At 39.2% G+C, this 17,983-nt stretch overlaps 1 protein-coding gene across 2 annotated transcripts in view; it reads left to right on the plus strand.

Annotated features, from left to right (window-relative positions):
* The window catches only part of Usp8 (Ubiquitin specific protease 8), a 75,205-nt gene extending 62,953 nt beyond the window's left edge, over positions 1–12,252 (plus strand). Inside the window, exons 6-11 of one of the 2 annotated variants that reach the window (XM_065236632.1) lie at positions 7,758–7,888; positions 8,835–8,934; positions 9,042–9,158; positions 9,218–9,427; positions 11,392–11,753; positions 11,816–12,252. In XM_065236632.1, coding sequence (XP_065092704.1) covers positions 7,758–7,888; positions 8,835–8,934; positions 9,042–9,158; positions 9,218–9,427; positions 11,392–11,753; positions 11,816–11,942 — 1,047 coding nt within the window. In that variant the 3' untranslated portion in view covers positions 11,943–12,252. The remainder of the gene's footprint in view (positions 1–7,757; positions 7,889–8,834; positions 8,935–9,041; positions 9,159–9,217; positions 9,428–11,391; positions 11,754–11,815) is intronic. The other variant, XM_065236633.1, reaches the window with a different exon arrangement.
* Positions 12,253–17,983: the final 5,731 nt, after the last annotated feature.

Below are 17,983 nucleotides of genomic sequence, written 5' to 3' on the forward strand. Positions count from 1 at the left end.
GCGGAAATGGAGTCGAAAGAACAGCTCGTGCGTGATAAAATCTTGCGCATTCATCACGAGAACAAGGATCTCTCGCATCGTTCCATCGCTAAAACGTTGGGAATCGCGAATTCCACGGTGTCGCGAGTGATTAAGCGGTTCGAGGAACGGTGACCACCGATCGGAAGCCCAGAAGTGAAGGAAAAAGTATTCCGTACAACACCAAAAATCACAACCGCGTAGTTGGGGCCTTCAACCGAAATCCGAACGCCTCCGTTAGGGATGTGGCTAAGAAGCTGCACCTAAGCCGAAGTTTTGTCCAGAAGGCCAAAACTAAGGCTGGGCTTCGAACGTTCAAGGTACAAAAGGCCCCTAATCGCGACGAGAAGCAGAACAAGTCCGCCAAAACCCGTGCCAGGAAGTTGTACCTCAACATGCTGACGAAAGTTGAATGCTGCATCATGGACGACGAAACATATGTGAAGGCCGACTTCAAACAGATCCCCGGCAACCTGTTTTTCACGGCCAAGGATAAGTTCAGCGTTCCGGAGCATGTCCGCACTCAGAAGATGTCCAAACTTGCGAAGAAATTCCTGGTTTGGCAAGCCATCTGCACGTGCGGGAAGCGGAGTGCACCTTTCGTTACCCAGGACACGATGAACGGACAGGTGTACATAAAAGAGTGCCTCCAGAAGCGGCTGCTTCCTCTCCTGAAGGCCCACAACGTCCCAACAATCTTCTGGCCGGATTTGGCCTCATGCCACTACTCCAAGGACGTGCTGAAGTGGTATGCGGACAAGGTCAATTTCGTGCCGAAAATGTTCAACCCTCCCAACACTCCGGAGCTCCGCCCCATCGAGAAGTACTGGGCGATTATGAAGCAGCACCTTCTTAAACGACCTAAGGTAGTGAAGACAGTCGAGGAACTGAAGAAAGTATGGGTTTACATGCAAAAAACGGTTGATTCACAGGTTGTGCAGAATCTTATGGCCGGGGTTAAGGCCAAGGTGCGGGCATTTGCGTATGGACTGTAAATAAAATACGAGTAAAATGGTAAAATGAAGTTTAATAGTTATTTCTCAATCCCTGAAAATTTGATGGCAATCGGATGAAAACTCGAATTTTGCGAATCAATTTTGAGTGTGGCAATTTCATCGTGGACACCGTTTATTCTATTACATTTGGTTCTTAAAAAGCATTCAGATATGAAGGTAGGGCTTTTTTCTGGTGATTCTTTGAAGCGTCCAACAATAGTCTTCATGATGGCTGATATTCCCTATCATTTCAAGATTTCTAGAGCACAAATCTTGGACGCTGTTCGGACATCACTCATGAAATTGGAACTCCTTGTGTACTACACTGCAGCAAACGTGAAGTTCCAGTTTCATTGTTGTATGTTTTGTGAGAGCTGATATCTGTGCTCTTGAAATTTTGAGGTGGTAATGAGATTGACCAGAAATAAGGCTTCCACAGCGATTCACCTTTAGAACGCTAAAAAAATGTACACAAAAAACGGGGTGAAGATTAGTATTGTAAGTCCATCCTACTTGGAGAATTATGCAATGGAACGGCTGCGCACTTCAGCAAAAAATTCGGGAAATTATAAGCCGTTCCATAGCATAATTCACTAAGTTAGGATGGACTTACATAGCTAATCTAAAAGCACATTTATAGGCACCGTCTGATAATTTCAGTGCTTGGTACTGAAATCTGTAATCTGCCATAAGGAAATCACTTTTTTTCGACTTTTTTTTTCGAAAAAAATAACATCAGTTTGATTTGTATTCTTCTCCTCTACTAACAATTTGCATTCGCCGTCAACCCAGTCATTTCTTCGGTCCGGGATCGCAGTACCTAGTGCCGCTCCAGCAGTACTACCTATGACGGAACGGATGTTCCTCCAGCCATCCTCAAGAGTAACTACGTCAAGCTGCTCTTCTGTGGCTAGTGCAAATTACAGCTGCTGCGCGTAATCCTGGGCAACTCCGGCGTCACGTAATTTCTCAATGTTGGGTCGAGGCGTTCGACTTCGACGGGTGTTATGCGTCGTCGAGAGTTTTAAGCGCATGCATACTGCAACTACCGTGGTAGGTAGTGGTCCGAATCTATGTTCGCACTGCGGTACGTGCGGACGTTGATAATGTCGGACACGAATTTCCCGTCGATAAGAACGTGATCGATTTGGTTTTCTGTGTGTTGGTCAGGTGTTCTCCAGGTGGCTTTGTGGATATTCTTGCGAGAGAAAAAAGTACTTCGGACTACCATACACCGAGAAGCTGCAAAGTACACGCATCGTTTGCCGTTGTCGTTCGATACGGCATGCAGGCTGTTTGACCCGATTTCCGGTTTATACATTGCCTCCCGTCCTACCTGAGCGTTCATGTCGCCGATGGAGTCCCGTTCCGATCAGCCATCGTACACATGCTCCAGCTGCGCATAGAACACTTCTTTTTCGTCGTCGGGTCTCCCTTCGTGTGGGCAGTGCAGGTTGATGGTGCTGTAGTTGAAAAAACGGCCCTTAATACACAATTTGCACATCCTGGCGTTGATCGGTTGCCAACCAATCATGCGTTTGCGCATCTTACCCAGCACTACAAAGCCGGTTCCCAGCTCGTTGGTGGTGTGACAGCTTGGTAGCCGCTCGATGCCCGCTTTTCCATACCTCTTGTCCCGTCCAGCAAAGTTCCTGCAGTGCTACGACTTCGAAGTTGCGTGGTTGAAGTTCGTCATATATTAACCTATAGCGGCCTGGGAAACCGAGTGATTTGCAGTTCCATGTTCCGAGTTTCCAATCGTAGTCTTTATTTTCTCGCGTAGATATGTGCCGATTGTTCCGATCCGTATTTTTTTGTTCGGTATTTGCAACTTAATATTTTTCCAGGGAGGCTTTTAAGGCCTGCGCCAACCCTCTGCCTCGTGGAGGGACCATCGTGCCAGGTCTGTTTAAAGTCCCACGCTGGCACTTGAACGATGCTCAGTCGCTCCTAACATGGAGAACAGACGCCGTTTCGAGCTGAACCTCCATGAAGAAACAGACACTCGTGTTTGGTGAAGCATTTCCTCTATCACCGTACTTTGGTTACCGCGCCAGTGTTCGCGTCGCATCTCTTCACTTTGCTATTGCCACTTGGCAACATTGCCCAGCCCAACTGTGTTCATGTTGTCTTTTATTATCATATGACTCGGGGAGGCGTGAGGTGCGAACTTGTAAGGACCAGAGCTAGGTATTCCGGTCCATCCAGGTTGTCAACTCACCACCAAGCCCACAGTAAAAAAGTAAAGCCCTGTCAATCTGTTTGGTTTAGAATAAAAAGCTATTAGAAGAAAATGTTATGTATTTGTTGTAGTTTGAAGATACAATATGGGTTTTACAATGTTTGATCGAAGAGTACTGTGCTTGTACATAGATGGAAGCGAAATTTTTTCCTCCCTTCAAATTTTTGGATTTTGCGTTGTTTCGGATTTTTTTAACAGTAAAGTGATATTGGTGACAAACGGATACTTGCATTACCTAAATCGGGTTCCACAGTGTGCGGATTGTGTCGCACGGCCAAGAGGTGTTTCAAGACTACATTCGGGACATTCCGTGAAAGCTCTACTACAAACCGGATTACCTCGTGCAGCGAACCGTTTACAATTGCGACTTCCCCTCTAACACATCAGGCCAGCTTGTTGGGTTCACTTGGCCAGATTTGGTGAGTTCGTTCTATTTTGTCCTTTATAATATTTTCATATTTAATTTCCGAGTACTAGTACTACTACTAGTGATACTATAAACATTTCCAACTCATTAAATACGTGGTTGAAAAGGTCCAGTACATTATTAATGATTCCCACATTGAAATGTTTTGGAGCGGGGCTTATCGTATACGAAAATAGCTTCGGAATGCTTCTGCACAAGCTGCTGGTCAACCTCACCGACTTCTTTTTATTCAGTATCTGGCCATTAACAACGTGTTCAAGGTATCATCCAAACCATTTGTGGAATAGTTCAATGAGTTGGGTTATCGTTCGTTTATGGTAATTTTTTATTAGGGTGTGACCAACTAAATTAAATGAAAATAGAAGAGCCCCTTTGTAAAATGTATTCCAATGCAGGCACCCGATGCTGGTTGTTGGTTTAATACGGTAGGATTGTATTCGGATACGATTTGCAACCATCGATCGAAGCATGCATGGATTTAGTTGGTTTTATCATGTTTGTTCTACGATTTTTTTTTATTTCAATGCTATTTCAATAATTTAGCACTTAAATATCTAATTCTACTTACCAGAGAGATTCTATTTATGCCAGAGAAGGAAGGGTTTCCGTTCGGCTATATTCCTTCAGCTATAGGAATGTTTCAGGTTCAGCTATAGGAAAGATGATGTTCCTGCGGATGGAACAATATATTGTTTTGATTGCTTCAATATGTAAAATTGTTCTAACAACTCACCTCAAACAGCAAAACTAATTGATTTAATTCAATCTCCGATAGGATGATCTTGCAGGATTGCATTCTCAGTTTGAATCATGTTTAAATATTGTTAACATTATTTGTTGATGTTTTGCTGGGAGCAACATATTTTTCATTTTGAAGAAATCTCAATAATTTTGCATTTAAAAAATTAGGATTTACTTACCATTCTTGCCGGCGCTACTTTTCTGTTCATATTTGCTTTCTTTTATTGAATAAAGCAAGTACAATAACACGTAAAACATAGTTTTCTTATCACAAACTTGAAAATATATGCAGTTTGACAGATGATTTCAAGTTCATCACCGCTACGATTGCAGCCCCGCTGTGGCCGGCATTAACTTGGATTTGTCAATAGTGAAATAGGAACTCTTCTCTTCATTATTAAACTAACATTAACGAGTTGAATGAAGACGACTTTTGTGTACAGCACCCAGGCTGAGGATTATAGGAGGCGCCAAAACCAGTGGACACTTTTATGGTCGCCCATCTGTGACAGATTTCTTCTCTTGACTGATGTGGTGGTACTTGATTGCGAACATAATAAGAACAACCATCGAGCTATGAAGACCTGGTTTTCATGGATTTCTTGCTTCATGGTCTGATCAAAATGTACAGAGGTACTGTTGATGTCTTGGAAACAAGCACGATTGGAGTTGAATAAAGACGGCCTGACCTGCAGTGTCATATACTCGTAGTACGAATTCATGAATAGAGTTTGAGTATTTCGGTCGAGCAACTGCAGTGCGACTACCTGAAAAATCCGGGAATCTCAGGTATTTTAATTTTTGGCGTGGAAACTCAGGAAATTTTAGGGAATTCTCATTAAATTCAGGGAAATATTTCTCAATCCTTATTTATAACTGCATTACAAACTATAATGATGTCACCAGCGAATCCAAACACATAAAGCAACCAACGATACAGACAAAACCCTTGCTACGACTACCACGACAAACTCTCTCTGCAACACAGCTCGATCGGAGTGGTAGAAGGATAATTATATATTGCTGGCCTGCTTTGTGGCAATATACACGGATGAGGACATAGCATGATCTGAATCGAAAAAGATATAAGAAAAAAATTCCATTAACACACGTGTATCATCTTCGGCTTTGCTTCGTGAAGCAGCTTTCCAACAATTTGCTCGTTTCCTTCTACCGCCCTGAGTGAGCAGTGTCGCACGGGCTGCTTGTCATGATACAGAATGAATAAGATTATATCATTATTGCTTTCCACTTCTGACATAGCGATATCATTCGGTTCGTTGATCGCTTGTCATTTTGTCATTTGGAGATATTTTTTTTTTGATTTCTTGGATGTCACCAATCATGTATGAAAGTGAAAAATGATTTTTTTTAAAGAAGGTTTAGACTTGAACAATTTAAATCCACGGAAAATTTCTTTGGACTAGAAACATTTTTTATAGATATGTCTTGGATCTTCAGGGTTCTGGGACGAATTCAGTTTCAAGGTTTCGCACTTTTTTTTCCTTTGCAACTGTCTTCACAGACGGCTTAGTCCAGTTTGGTCCATCTCACCATGTTTCGTACTTTTTATTCAAATTCAAGGTTTCAAAAATATGATCTTGGATCATTTGAGTATCGACGAATTCCGGATTTATTAATATTTTTAATATTCTAAACCAGAAAGATTTGCAAGGTTTCGTACCGCTTTTTTTTTGTAATGTAGAATTAGTTTTTGTTTAAGATCCCAGTCTTACAACGAAATCCAAGGTTACGGGCCATTTGAAATTTTTATCGGACTAGGAAACAGCTTAATTAAGATCATTTAATATCTAATCTAATCTAATCTAATCTCACACTAACGCAGCCAATACTTTGAAAGCATCCTGGAAAATGACGACTTCACGAATCCGTCATTTTTCTTGTCACCGGCCAGGCCAACTGCGCAGTATGTGCCGCAGAGAGGATTTCAAGGAGTCAAGTGATGTCAGAAATGAATATCTGAAACCACTCCACAACCTGAGATCAAGGGAAAGGAAGAAAGCGTGGACCTCCCGTACCAAACGCTTCCAGTTACAATTGAATAATAGTATTTATATGTTTTCGTTGGGAGCATAATTGCTATAAAATTTAATGTATGCTCCTGGTGTCTTTGGATGAACTTTTGGCATTTGAACCAAAAGCCAGGCTATTTCTGGGTTAACATTTGAAACAAACGGAACAACCATCCGTAAACGACAGCTCCAAACACAAACCCTTCAACCATCAAAAACACACCCACGAAATATAACACCAGCATCTGATAGAGCAAACTTTCTTTATCGAAAGGCCCCGACAGTCCGCGTGGGCACCATCTAAATTCAAAGAAACCCGCGTCAAAAGCCATTGCCCTCAAACGGTCGTTCCGCGAAAATCAATCCGTGTACCATGTCTCAAAACCATTCAGCTAATATTTCAAACTTATTAACGTAGACAATTTGAATTGGTTTCTATGGGGTAGCTGTTCTAGAGGAGTGTCTATGACTGCAGTATGGGACTTTGGTCTAAAAATGTCGGATTTTCATATTTATTCAATAGATCAATAGCACATGAATGTTAACAGATGTCGCTAGTATAAAAAAGTTACGGTGCTTTATTTTGTATGCAGAATATCGGAAAATGTTGATTTTAACGAAATATGGACCTTTTCTGAAAACAATATTCTGTGTAGGTGCTGGGTAATTTTTTTTACGCACACCCCTGCTAAATATTTTTTCGGTTTTCGCTTCCAAAACCGGCAAAATCGATATCTTTGGGAAATTTTTCAAATCTTCATACATTATTTTCCCGGTCAAATGTTTGCCCTTAGGATGGTGGTGCCATGCTTAAAGTTGCGATAGTGTTATTAAAATAGAAACAATGGTTTCATTTATTATAGAACCAAAGTTAAAAACTTCCACATCTATAAAAAATGCTGCCTATTAATGGATGACAAGTTTAACAATTTACTATGCAATTAAACCATAAAGATATAAATTTTCCAGTCTTGCACCAAAACTGTAGATTTACGTATTAAACTATAATCAGTAAGCAATCAGTTGTTTGAGAATAAGAACCTCTTTGGTCTATTTATTTTCCTTTTCGTTTTTTTGACCACCACCATTCCTCCATTTTCCTATGTGCAGACAAATTTCATTTCTTGCATTGTTAACAACAGCTTGACAGTTGTTGTTACTCAACGAGATGCGGTAGGAATTTGCTCATGTCACCTGTCTGCCACTGGCAATGGGCCGGAATTTTAATCGGATAATTTGATTACCAATAACCGCTCGCTCTATTCTGAGCTCCCATCTGATTCAATTTTCCTTTTCAACAGGAACGTGGACTGACCGGACTAAAGAATTTAGGAAATACATGTTATATGAACAGCATTCTCCAGTGCCTCAGCAATACGGCGTTCTTTATGGACTACTTTCAAGATGGATCATTCAGACAGAATCTCAATAGGTGAAAAAGATGGGTTTTTTTTTCATTATTATCGGACATGTTCAGGCCAAAGGGTCTCATAATTTGATGAAATTTTGCCCACATGTAGAGTTTATGATTATATGAAAGAAACATAATTAAAAAAAAATAATCTGGTTGAATGATTTTCCCGCAAAATTTTAGTTGAATTTTTCAGATACCTTAAAAATTCATAACTCATTAACCATGACATCGTATAAAATACGTTGTGTAGTAAAATGATAATGAACAATACATTAAAAATACAATCTGAGAAACATTTTACAAGAACATTTTCACGGTGGAGGAACATCGCAAGAAAAACAGAAAAACATCTTTTCTCTTTCTTGAAAATTTCTTATCTTTCACTGGTGAAAAATTCACAACGGTATCTCTTACCGTTTTTGAGTATTTACCGAAAAACTAATGACCGGTTACGTGCCATTCTAAGAAAATCCTGAAACAAACAAGAAAACGATAATTTTTCATAGCTCTCCTGGCTGGTTGTTAGTTCTTCGGTAAGTACACCACTCTGCAATTTTCACCACTTAAAGACAAGAAGTATTCAAGCATGAAACAAATCATTAGAAAAAATCCCATTACCCTGACACAATGATTTTCCATGATTTTCTTGCGATTTTCCTCCACCATGAAAATTTTCAGAGTATATTTTTTATAATTGCTGAGTTCTTTCTACAATGCGATGGTTCATGAGTTATGAATTTTCAAAGTGGATTATGTCCGGGAAAATCCAAAAATTTCAACTAAAATTTTCCGGGAAAATTAACCACCCTAAATTTTTTTGATTTTTTTTTTTCGTTCATGTAACTGTAATCTCTACCTATGGGCATACAATTCTGAGACCCTTTGGCCCATTTTGCCGATAATTAAAAAAAAAATCCGCAAGGTTAATAAGCGTGGAGTTATTTTTACTGATTTTTTTTTATAGGAATAACAAAACGCAAGGACGGATTGCGGAAGAAGTTGCAGCGGTAATAAAAGAATTATGGACGGGCCAGTATAAGTGCATTGCTAGTAAGAATTTAAAGGTAAGTGTATTACGGTGCGTCTCCATTGAAGTGTAGAAGTACTTCATTTGAAATGGAGACGCATTGTACAATGCCAATTGAATCAATTTTGTTTTCCCTCTTTTCAGTATGTCGTAGGACAATACGAGCGCCAATTTGGTGGGATCGAGCAGCAGGATTCCCACGAGTTCCTAACAATACTAATGGATTGGCTGCATTCCGATCTTCAAACAGTAAATATAACGGTGATTGCTTTGCGTAAAATTAACAAATGAGGGTCGTTTTAAAGTTTCAGTTATTGCAGATTAAGACGAGCATAGAAAATCTTCCGGCGTCCGAAAAAGCGTGGGTGGAATATTTTAAGGGAAAGGAAAGCTACATAGCGCACATGTCGTATGGCCAAATCAAAAGTACGGTCAAGTGCGTCCGCTGCGGGAAGGAAAGTGCAACTTATGAATCCTTTTCGAGTCTCAGCCTAGAACTGCCTTCGGATGCCAACAAATGTCAACTAAACGTGAGTAGCGTTACCGCACAAATGGGATTCTATAGAAAAGGGTTCTTTGCATCAAAGCTCCGGAGGGTTTTCTTCTACTTTCTGTTCCACACTTTAAATGAAGACTTTCTTATCTAAGCCTATCATTACGCACAGTGTTCGGAAAATTGTTCTCAAATCTCATTCATTGAGCCTCCTTGCGAGAATAAACTCGCGTGCAAATGCGGTAAACAAAATTCACGCTTGTGATTCTCATGCATATTCACACATTCACACTCACAACACCGAAAAATTATTCCATCTTTAAACTCATAAAAACCACTCAAACGTAAATTTATAGCATGCTTATGCATGTTTTTTTAGGTTTCAAACCCCTGATGCACAAACAATAGTAATAACTATCAATAAATCCAAAATATATAGAAATGAATTTTTGAACCTGAAAACTCATGTTTGATTTTTGCAAGGCAAAACTCATAGGCGCATAAACTTATGCATGTAATTTGAGTTTTTTCAGTATTCACTCGGGTGTCGACAAAAGCAGGCCACTCTCGATGTGTGCCACGCGATCGTCTGTTTTCTCGGCAGCAACCATTGTGTGGTCCTTCTCATTGTTCTTCATCAGCAGTTCTTTCGGTCGATGCGTCGTCGACTTTTAAAACCAACCGTTTCGTGATGAGTGTGTGAGTGTTGACCACGTTTTGCGTCCATTGCTGCAATGGAAGCGCTTTGCCCCACGATGGCGTAACTGCCATACAATGAAACCACTGGAAGCGACTCCAGTTCTGATGGAGGAGGCTTTTTGGATAGCGGAAGATAAAGTATTTATTGTGTTGAATCTTTTGACTATAGTTTTAAGATGTATTGTATAGTGACCAAAAATCCTCGGCTCTGTAAAGTTAATTCGTTTGAGGCTTATCAAATAAATTAATAAACAACAAGTGGAGTTTTTGAGTTTTTCAGAACACTGATTGCGCACAGCGCAATCGATGCCAAATCTGATCTTCTTTCTAGCATTTGAGCTCATTTGGCTGCAACCTAAAACTGCACTCGTCCTTTGATGTTTAAGTCGTAACTATGAAAATTTCGTTACAGATAGTACTCCTTGCAATGGAACAATTTAAGTTGAAAGGTTTTATCGAGGTGAACACTTCACTTTTCCACTAGTAATTTCCATAATCATAACTTCAAAGGGCCAGGATTTACGGATACTATCAAATGGGCTCAACCTTCGGAAAGATGATGAGGATCTGATTTGGAATCACGTTGAATTTCTACCATCCTAAGACTTATTAGGTGTTTCGAACTGTTCTGATAGCGCTCATCGCCAGAGGGCGAGCCACCTTAGATCGTATGGGCTTGCATAATCGACTTGAGAATGTATGGTAAAATTCACTTTTGAAAATCAATACATTGCAATGCTTGCTTGACAAATCTATGTCTACGACAAGGTCTGTTCCGGGTTTTCCATTCACTGATGCAAAAACAACAGTAAGAACAATGCATAACGCTAAATTATCGAGCAATTAATTTATGAACCCGAGGCCGGTTTTTATTAGATTCAAGCTGACTTAGTGAGTGCGAGTGCGTTAAAATGCATGAGAATCTCAAGCGTGGGATTTGTTTGCCAGATTCGTTTATTCTCTCAGGGTGGCTCAATGAATGAGATTGAGAACAATTTTCCAAACAAGGAGTGCGAACATAGCATCAAATACTGTTTAACATACGTACCTTATGTTAAATTTTACCTTTTAACTTAACATTTTTAAAGTGGATTGAGATTTTTTTTCATTTTTTATGCCACTTATTTACACTTTATTTTACTAGATACTGATCAAGTCCAACATCTTCGGACGAAGTATGCATTTATCTGTTACATGCTGCAATTAGAAGGGAATTCTCAATCCTTTTCAGAAGCTCTTCATTCAACACATAGTTACATATTTTATTATGCCTAAAATTCACCACTCTCCCATGCACCACAGGACTGCTTGGAGATGTACTTTGATGGCGAACGTATACGCGGATGGAACTGCCCCCAGTGTAAGAGCAATCAGGATGCCATCAAGAAGCTAGACATTTCTAGGCTGCCTTCGATTCTGATCGTTCACTTTAAACGGTTCTACGCCGATCCGGATGCCATTTCCACTGTATATAAAAAGAAGCAGAACTATGTAAAATTCCCGTTGGTTGAATTGGACATGTCACCGCATGTGGCGCCATCGGAGAAGAGCCGCAACCAAAAGCTGATACATCGCCGATACCAACTGTACGGGGTTTCAAACCACTACGGATCCATGGAAAGTGGCCACTATACGGCATTTTGCCGGAATAGGGTGCATCAAAAGTATGCGTTCACAAAAATTGCAATCTCGGCGGACTTCCTAAGTTTTTTATGTTTTTTTCCAGGTGGTACAAGTTTGATGATCACACTGTGTCAAGCCTCGTTAAGTCGGATGTATGTTCCAGTGCCGCTTACATTCTGTTCTATATGTTTGTTCCCGAGCAACATCAGTCGGATATGCAGATACGATAGGTATAATTATGACCATTATTTGGTTTTCTTTCCATTTCGTTGTCCAGTTTTAGTAGGTACTAAACCGTCAAAATTGTTCCTACAAGGGGACCAGAATTTAAATTCTTTAAAATATGATATATTTTTTAAAAGTATTCGCGCATTTGTTGAATAACTTTATTTGGTTTCAGTTTTAAACCAGAAACGATGGTACTGTGATCCTCAATCAAAATATTTCAGATTATTTTAATTCTATATTGTTATATTATATGAGAGAAACTATTGATAACATATGTATATTTTTAAATGAAAACAAAACATTGAATTACAAACCATGGTTTTCTCTTCGGATGGAACATAAAAGAACTATCAAGATTGGAAATAATGTTTATTTGCTAATATATTCAGTACACTATCATATCGGTTACAATTCGATATATTTGCCTGTAATAGATTATAATCCACGTTATCTATGTATATTATTATATGATTATGTGTCTAAATCGACCTTCGATTTTTGAATATTGCCGCTGGTATCGTATCTTTTATATATTAGTCTTTTGAGTATTCGAACAGCAGTTACTTACTCTGGTCAATCTTCTTAATAGTGGCAGTTTTTCTTATTTAAAATAAAAATAATTATAAAATTACTTTATCGTTTAGGAACATTTATTGGGAATAGGAAATTAGGCGTTTTAAGGAATAAAATAAAATTTATTAATTTATATTGGCTGAAGTATACAATTATTGAACTGACGCGCTTCAATTAAGTTACGTGCTGTTGAAGTTTAAAAATCCACAAAATATAAAATGATGTAATAGTTGAGAGCAGAACCATTGACTCGTCCCTTGAGTTGAGTAGAGTCCCGAGCAAATTCGGTTAACAAAATCAAAACAAATCGGTATAAACATTTGCTGTTCCTATCATAATGAAAACTCATTTTGATTTCAATTGCCGCGACATAAGTCTGATATCTTATTAAGCTTCCAGTATGCAGTCAAGACTTTTTTTTTAATGGAGGCAACTTAACTTGTTGAACATTTAATTTAATTTCATCTGTTGTTGAACAAACGATTATTGTTGACCATATTTTAGGTCCTTTTCCAGGGTGAGATTTGAACTAAGACTTTTCAGTGTAAAAAATATCGCATGCTAACCATTTACGCCAGGTCCGTATTCATTTCAATATTATGAAGGCAAAATCAGTAATCAAATTGATTTAATTGAATGCAGGATTAGTTTTCAGTTTGATTCCTCAGTGTAAAATGTTGTTTCCATTAACTAAACCAAAATAAGAGTGCTGTGCTGTGGACCCCTGGTAGTCTGACCGTTTTTAATCTGGACACTTTTTAGTTTGAACCCCGCTACGCTAGCAAAGCTGGAGATCCAATTTAAATCAAAGTTTGCTGTTATGATTCAACTTATTTTGAATACAGTTGATCTCATTTTGGTCGACTTAACGGTTAACACAGCAAAAATGAGAGCTGTTCACACTTTTTTTTTATTATTATAGTCACTTTAACACTCTTAGGTCATTCGTGACTTGTCCGGGGTGAGATTTGATCTCGTGACTTTGGCGTGAGAGGTATGGACGTTAACCACTACGCCGGGGTCGCCCCGCTGTTTACACTGTTGAATGAAACGGAAAACTAATCTTGCTTTCAATGAAATCAATTTTGTTAACCGACTTTACCCGGGTAATCTGCACGTCGTGCACGTTACTCAAACGTCATTTAGCACATGGAATGGGGAAAACCGAAATGTCACGACGGAACGCAGAATCAAGACAAAACAGCAAATATGGCTACCAGAAACTCGCTGGTCGTAGGATTACGAGGGTTACAAGTGGTGGCCCGATTACTGGTTTTACTAGAAATACTCAGAGGGAGAGATGGGCGGAGAAAACAAAATATAATTCGGCAGCAGGGATTTGTGCCTAAATAATCTTGCAACCCTGGCTAGAAGCTAGCATTTCACATGACTGTTACTTTTGATTCGATTTATGTGCAAAATAATAATTGATTACATCACAATATTTTGCACATTTCTTTGTGCCATTAATTAACCAACTAAGATCAATTAATCAACAGAGTTAGAATATTGTTTTTTATTCAAAAATCTAGTTGAATTTGAGAAACACACGAAACATAAAGGTGATTGAATTTCTGTTCGATTGCAATACTCTCAAATTTAATCTAGTAAGAATAAGAAATGCTCGGAAAAAATCTATATGTGATATAAGTTTCGTTTACCAGTGAAATAGTAAAGTGAATATTTTCAGGAAGAACCAAAATTATTCTTCAATTGGGTTGTTTAATTTCGAAAAACATACCGGTTTTTCTACATCATCTGAAAGAGCTTTGTTTTCTGAGCATCACGATATTTTTTTTCGATCCCATAGACATTCATCTTGATTTGTAAATCAAGATTTAAATTTTTAAATGTTGACACTAAACCTATTCGTTAACAGCTCGCTCCCATACAAAGTTCCACCGAGGGGCACTAAGATGGTGATTTTTGCTAATGTAATCGCACTTGTTTAAATTAGTTCCAGAGCACCAAAATTGACTAAATTTTGGATTTAGGTTCCATTTTTTATGCTGTTTACGAATACCCCTAAACAACCCAATTGTGGTTTATCCATCTGTGCACTACACGAAGGTTGGTTAGCTGAGCTAAAGTTTGGACAAGTAGCTATTTAAACAAATCGATAGGGCGAACAGAAGGTAAAGGTGGAATCAAGAGAAGCTAAGGTTATAATGGGTTAGGAAACCATTTTACAACCGTGGGCCCCTGCTAATCTGAACGACATTTCGTTTCATTTTGAATTTGAATTTCTAATAACCCAGTTCCCCAGAAAAGCGTGTTTCTGGTAGCCTTATTGGTTGTTTTGTTTTGATCCTGCGTTCCGCCCAAGCAACCAACAAGCCCGCTAATTCGACTTTTTGCAATATAAGGCTAATATGCGACTAATATAAAGCTTAGCATGCCCTATGTTAGTCGTGTATCAGCCTTATTTTGCAAAAAGTCAAATTAGCTTGTTGGTTACTAGGGCGTTTCACAATGTTCCACTCAATTTCACAAGCTAAAAAATGTTTGAACCATTTTTAGTTTGCACGTCGTGTAGATTAACGGGGGTCAAATTAAACAGTGTTCAGATTTAAAACGGTCAGATTACCAAGGTTCCACGGTATTGAAAAGTAAAATTGTAACTAATTGCATAAAAATATAAAAGTTTAAGCGTTGCTGACGAAAAATAGTCAGCTGCTGCTAAAAATTTGATTCTGTTCCGGAAAAATCCAAGTGAGAGGTCAGGATCTTCCCACGGTGGATAAACAGCGACTCCACGTGAAATTTGCGTGGCGTTAACAGGCGTTAACATGCGACAAAGTAATGGTTGATAGCGACGATTGTTTAAGCTGGTTTCACTCTCGCTTTGTAGACCTTACGGAGGGACATAAACCGAAGAAATGGGCCTATGAATGCCATAATCAGATCAAAGAAGGCAATAAGCAGGCTCATATCTGGAAGCACATCGACCCGTCAAATTCAGTGTCAACTCTCGCAAAAGCACTTCCAACGTTGACCAAAGAATGAAGGTGTTGGAGAAAAAAGCATAAGCGACAGATCGAGGAGATGGAGGTCGAGATGCTCCTATGGAAGAAGGAGCAAGAGATGCAGCATTAATTTTAAGGAAAGCAGTTTGGGATGGAGATGAAGATCCTCTCTTATCAAGAAAAAGAACAAATAACTTTGCAGATAGAGATTCTGCTGAAGAAAGCGCAGATTGAGTTGATTAAGGCGAACCAAAAATCGTTTGTACAGCAGATGACGAATATGGATAAGGAGTTGGTGGAATCAGAGGTAACACTTCCTTCTGGATCATCATGCACGCATTTAACTATTGATTTGAATATTATCAATTCCGTGAACTGCGCATCGCAGCGCTGCTGATTACTTTGATGTTTATATATGTATATTCTGTTTACGTTGCATGCAAATTTTTTTGCGACTTAACGAGCTAGCTTGTTTTCCGCGAGAAGCTCGAGAGATGTCGGTTCTATTTTTAAGTACAATGTTTTCAAGAAAACTTTTCTAATAGTTACGTCTGTTTATCTGTGGTGGAACTATCGCTCGTCAAAGTTCAAAAGACGGTGCCGACAAAAAGTCGATGATGGAAGGGAAACAGGTCTTGTTGGTAAAGTTAACAAGAAATTGCTGAAGCTGATCGAGGAGAATGTTATGATGGTACAGCACGCAACAACCACCCAACTGCTTTCTCTCTGAGATTGTCATGACGAGAGGAGCAACACAATAGTTAGGTAAAGAAGAATTGCATTATAACACACCATCGACTGAAAATGCTTTGATGAAACATCCCTAGAACTATTCCACAGCAGCAGACTGTACATATATGAGCAAAGGCGGGTGCCCACTTATATATACAGAAAATTTGATTTTGTTTCAATTCGTCGATGATTTTGGAATATTATTATAGTGAAAGCAAAACACCCGTCGGAGATCACCAAAACTGCCCAAGCATGCTTGGATCGATTTACGGAAGCGACTAAAGGACTTAACGTACAACAACGCCAGGAAAAAACCAACAGAAACATTCTAACAGTATTCAACAAATCAGTGTTTGAGGAAGATCACGGGGTTGAACCCACTAATGGTGATAAGCTCCAACTGGTATTATCCTCAGATTAAATCCCGATCATGAATGTCCGGCTGCTTTGATGTTGAAATCATCACGATTCTAAGCAAACACTTTGCAGATCATCTAAACAGGAATGGGATTAAAAGATAATCCGAGTTGGAATTTACCGCCATAAATGTTGTTGTCTGCATTGAGTGGACAAGAATCATTGGAGTTGCGACACGAACTTTTGACTCCGAAGGAGATCGCCCGGTTTATATAGGTACAGAGAACCTCGACAACTTGAATGTATTGAACTACCTACCAACGATTTGGAAAGCTATCCAGCTTTCCACACTCGGCAATGGCGTCCTGTAGGTATGAATAAATAAATCCTTCACTGTGGTTTTTGACACTAACTGGAGGGCGCATGTTGTTCCATTTTCCTCTGTTCCTGGGAGTGGGAAAGAGAGGGGTGACAATGCGAACCTCCAGTTAATGTCAAAACCACAGTGAATGATACATTTATTGATACCATACTGGACGCCATTACCGAGCGTGGAAAGCTGGATACCTACATGGAAAAGTGTATGATGGAAAACACGAAATCTTCAAACGAGATTTATGCATAGCTGGATGAAGTTCACACACAATTCACTATACAAAACTGTAACATACCAGATCCCAAGATTTACGAACGGAAGAATCAAAGGCCAAAGAACAACTTTCACAGACACTTGTAAAGAAAGTAAAATGTACTAAATATGCATTTTCATTAAAACCATCAATCAACGATACAGCATTCGGTTGAAGCAAGTTAGTATCTCGTTGGCCATTTTGCTTGCTATTCGGTTGGTGGTAGCGCAGATCAAGGAACATCAGATTCGAGATCGGCTTATGTGATAATTGAAAACGCTCAACAGTCGAGAGAAGAAGAGAACATCAAACCGATTAATGTCAGGACTAATGTGGAATGGCAGAAACTATTGAGCATCTAATACATACACTGCATTGTCCGAGATATGTATTTTTACGGATGATGTACACTTTCGATAACCGATAGGTATAAAACGCTAATGGATCTGTTGAATACTAAAAACGTGAATCTCTTCCGCGAAGTGACAGATTTCCTCAACACCGCAAAAACAGTTGTAATCAACCCGGTGTCCAATGTGACGTTAAAACTTGATGCCTCTAAAGCAACTCTGAAATTGCTCGTGATTAGGAGCTGTCCTGCCCCTTGCTCTACCCCCTCGTAGCGTATTTTGCTATACCTAACACATAGCCGGTCACACATCCTGAACCGCCCCCTTCTCCCTTTGGATGCTACGTCATTTATGAATGTTCCCTAAATTTATCACGATTAGCCTGATCCACATCGTATTCGATCAGATTATGCAGCGCATTTATATTTTTAAGTAC

The sequence above is a fragment of the Ochlerotatus camptorhynchus genome, unplaced genomic scaffold (assembly GCF_037179485.1).
Source record: "Ochlerotatus camptorhynchus isolate MF236.1 unplaced genomic scaffold, CSIRO-AGI_Acam_v1.1 ptg000558l, whole genome shotgun sequence".
In the NCBI taxonomy this organism is placed as follows: domain Eukaryota; kingdom Metazoa; phylum Arthropoda; class Insecta; order Diptera; family Culicidae; genus Ochlerotatus; species Ochlerotatus camptorhynchus.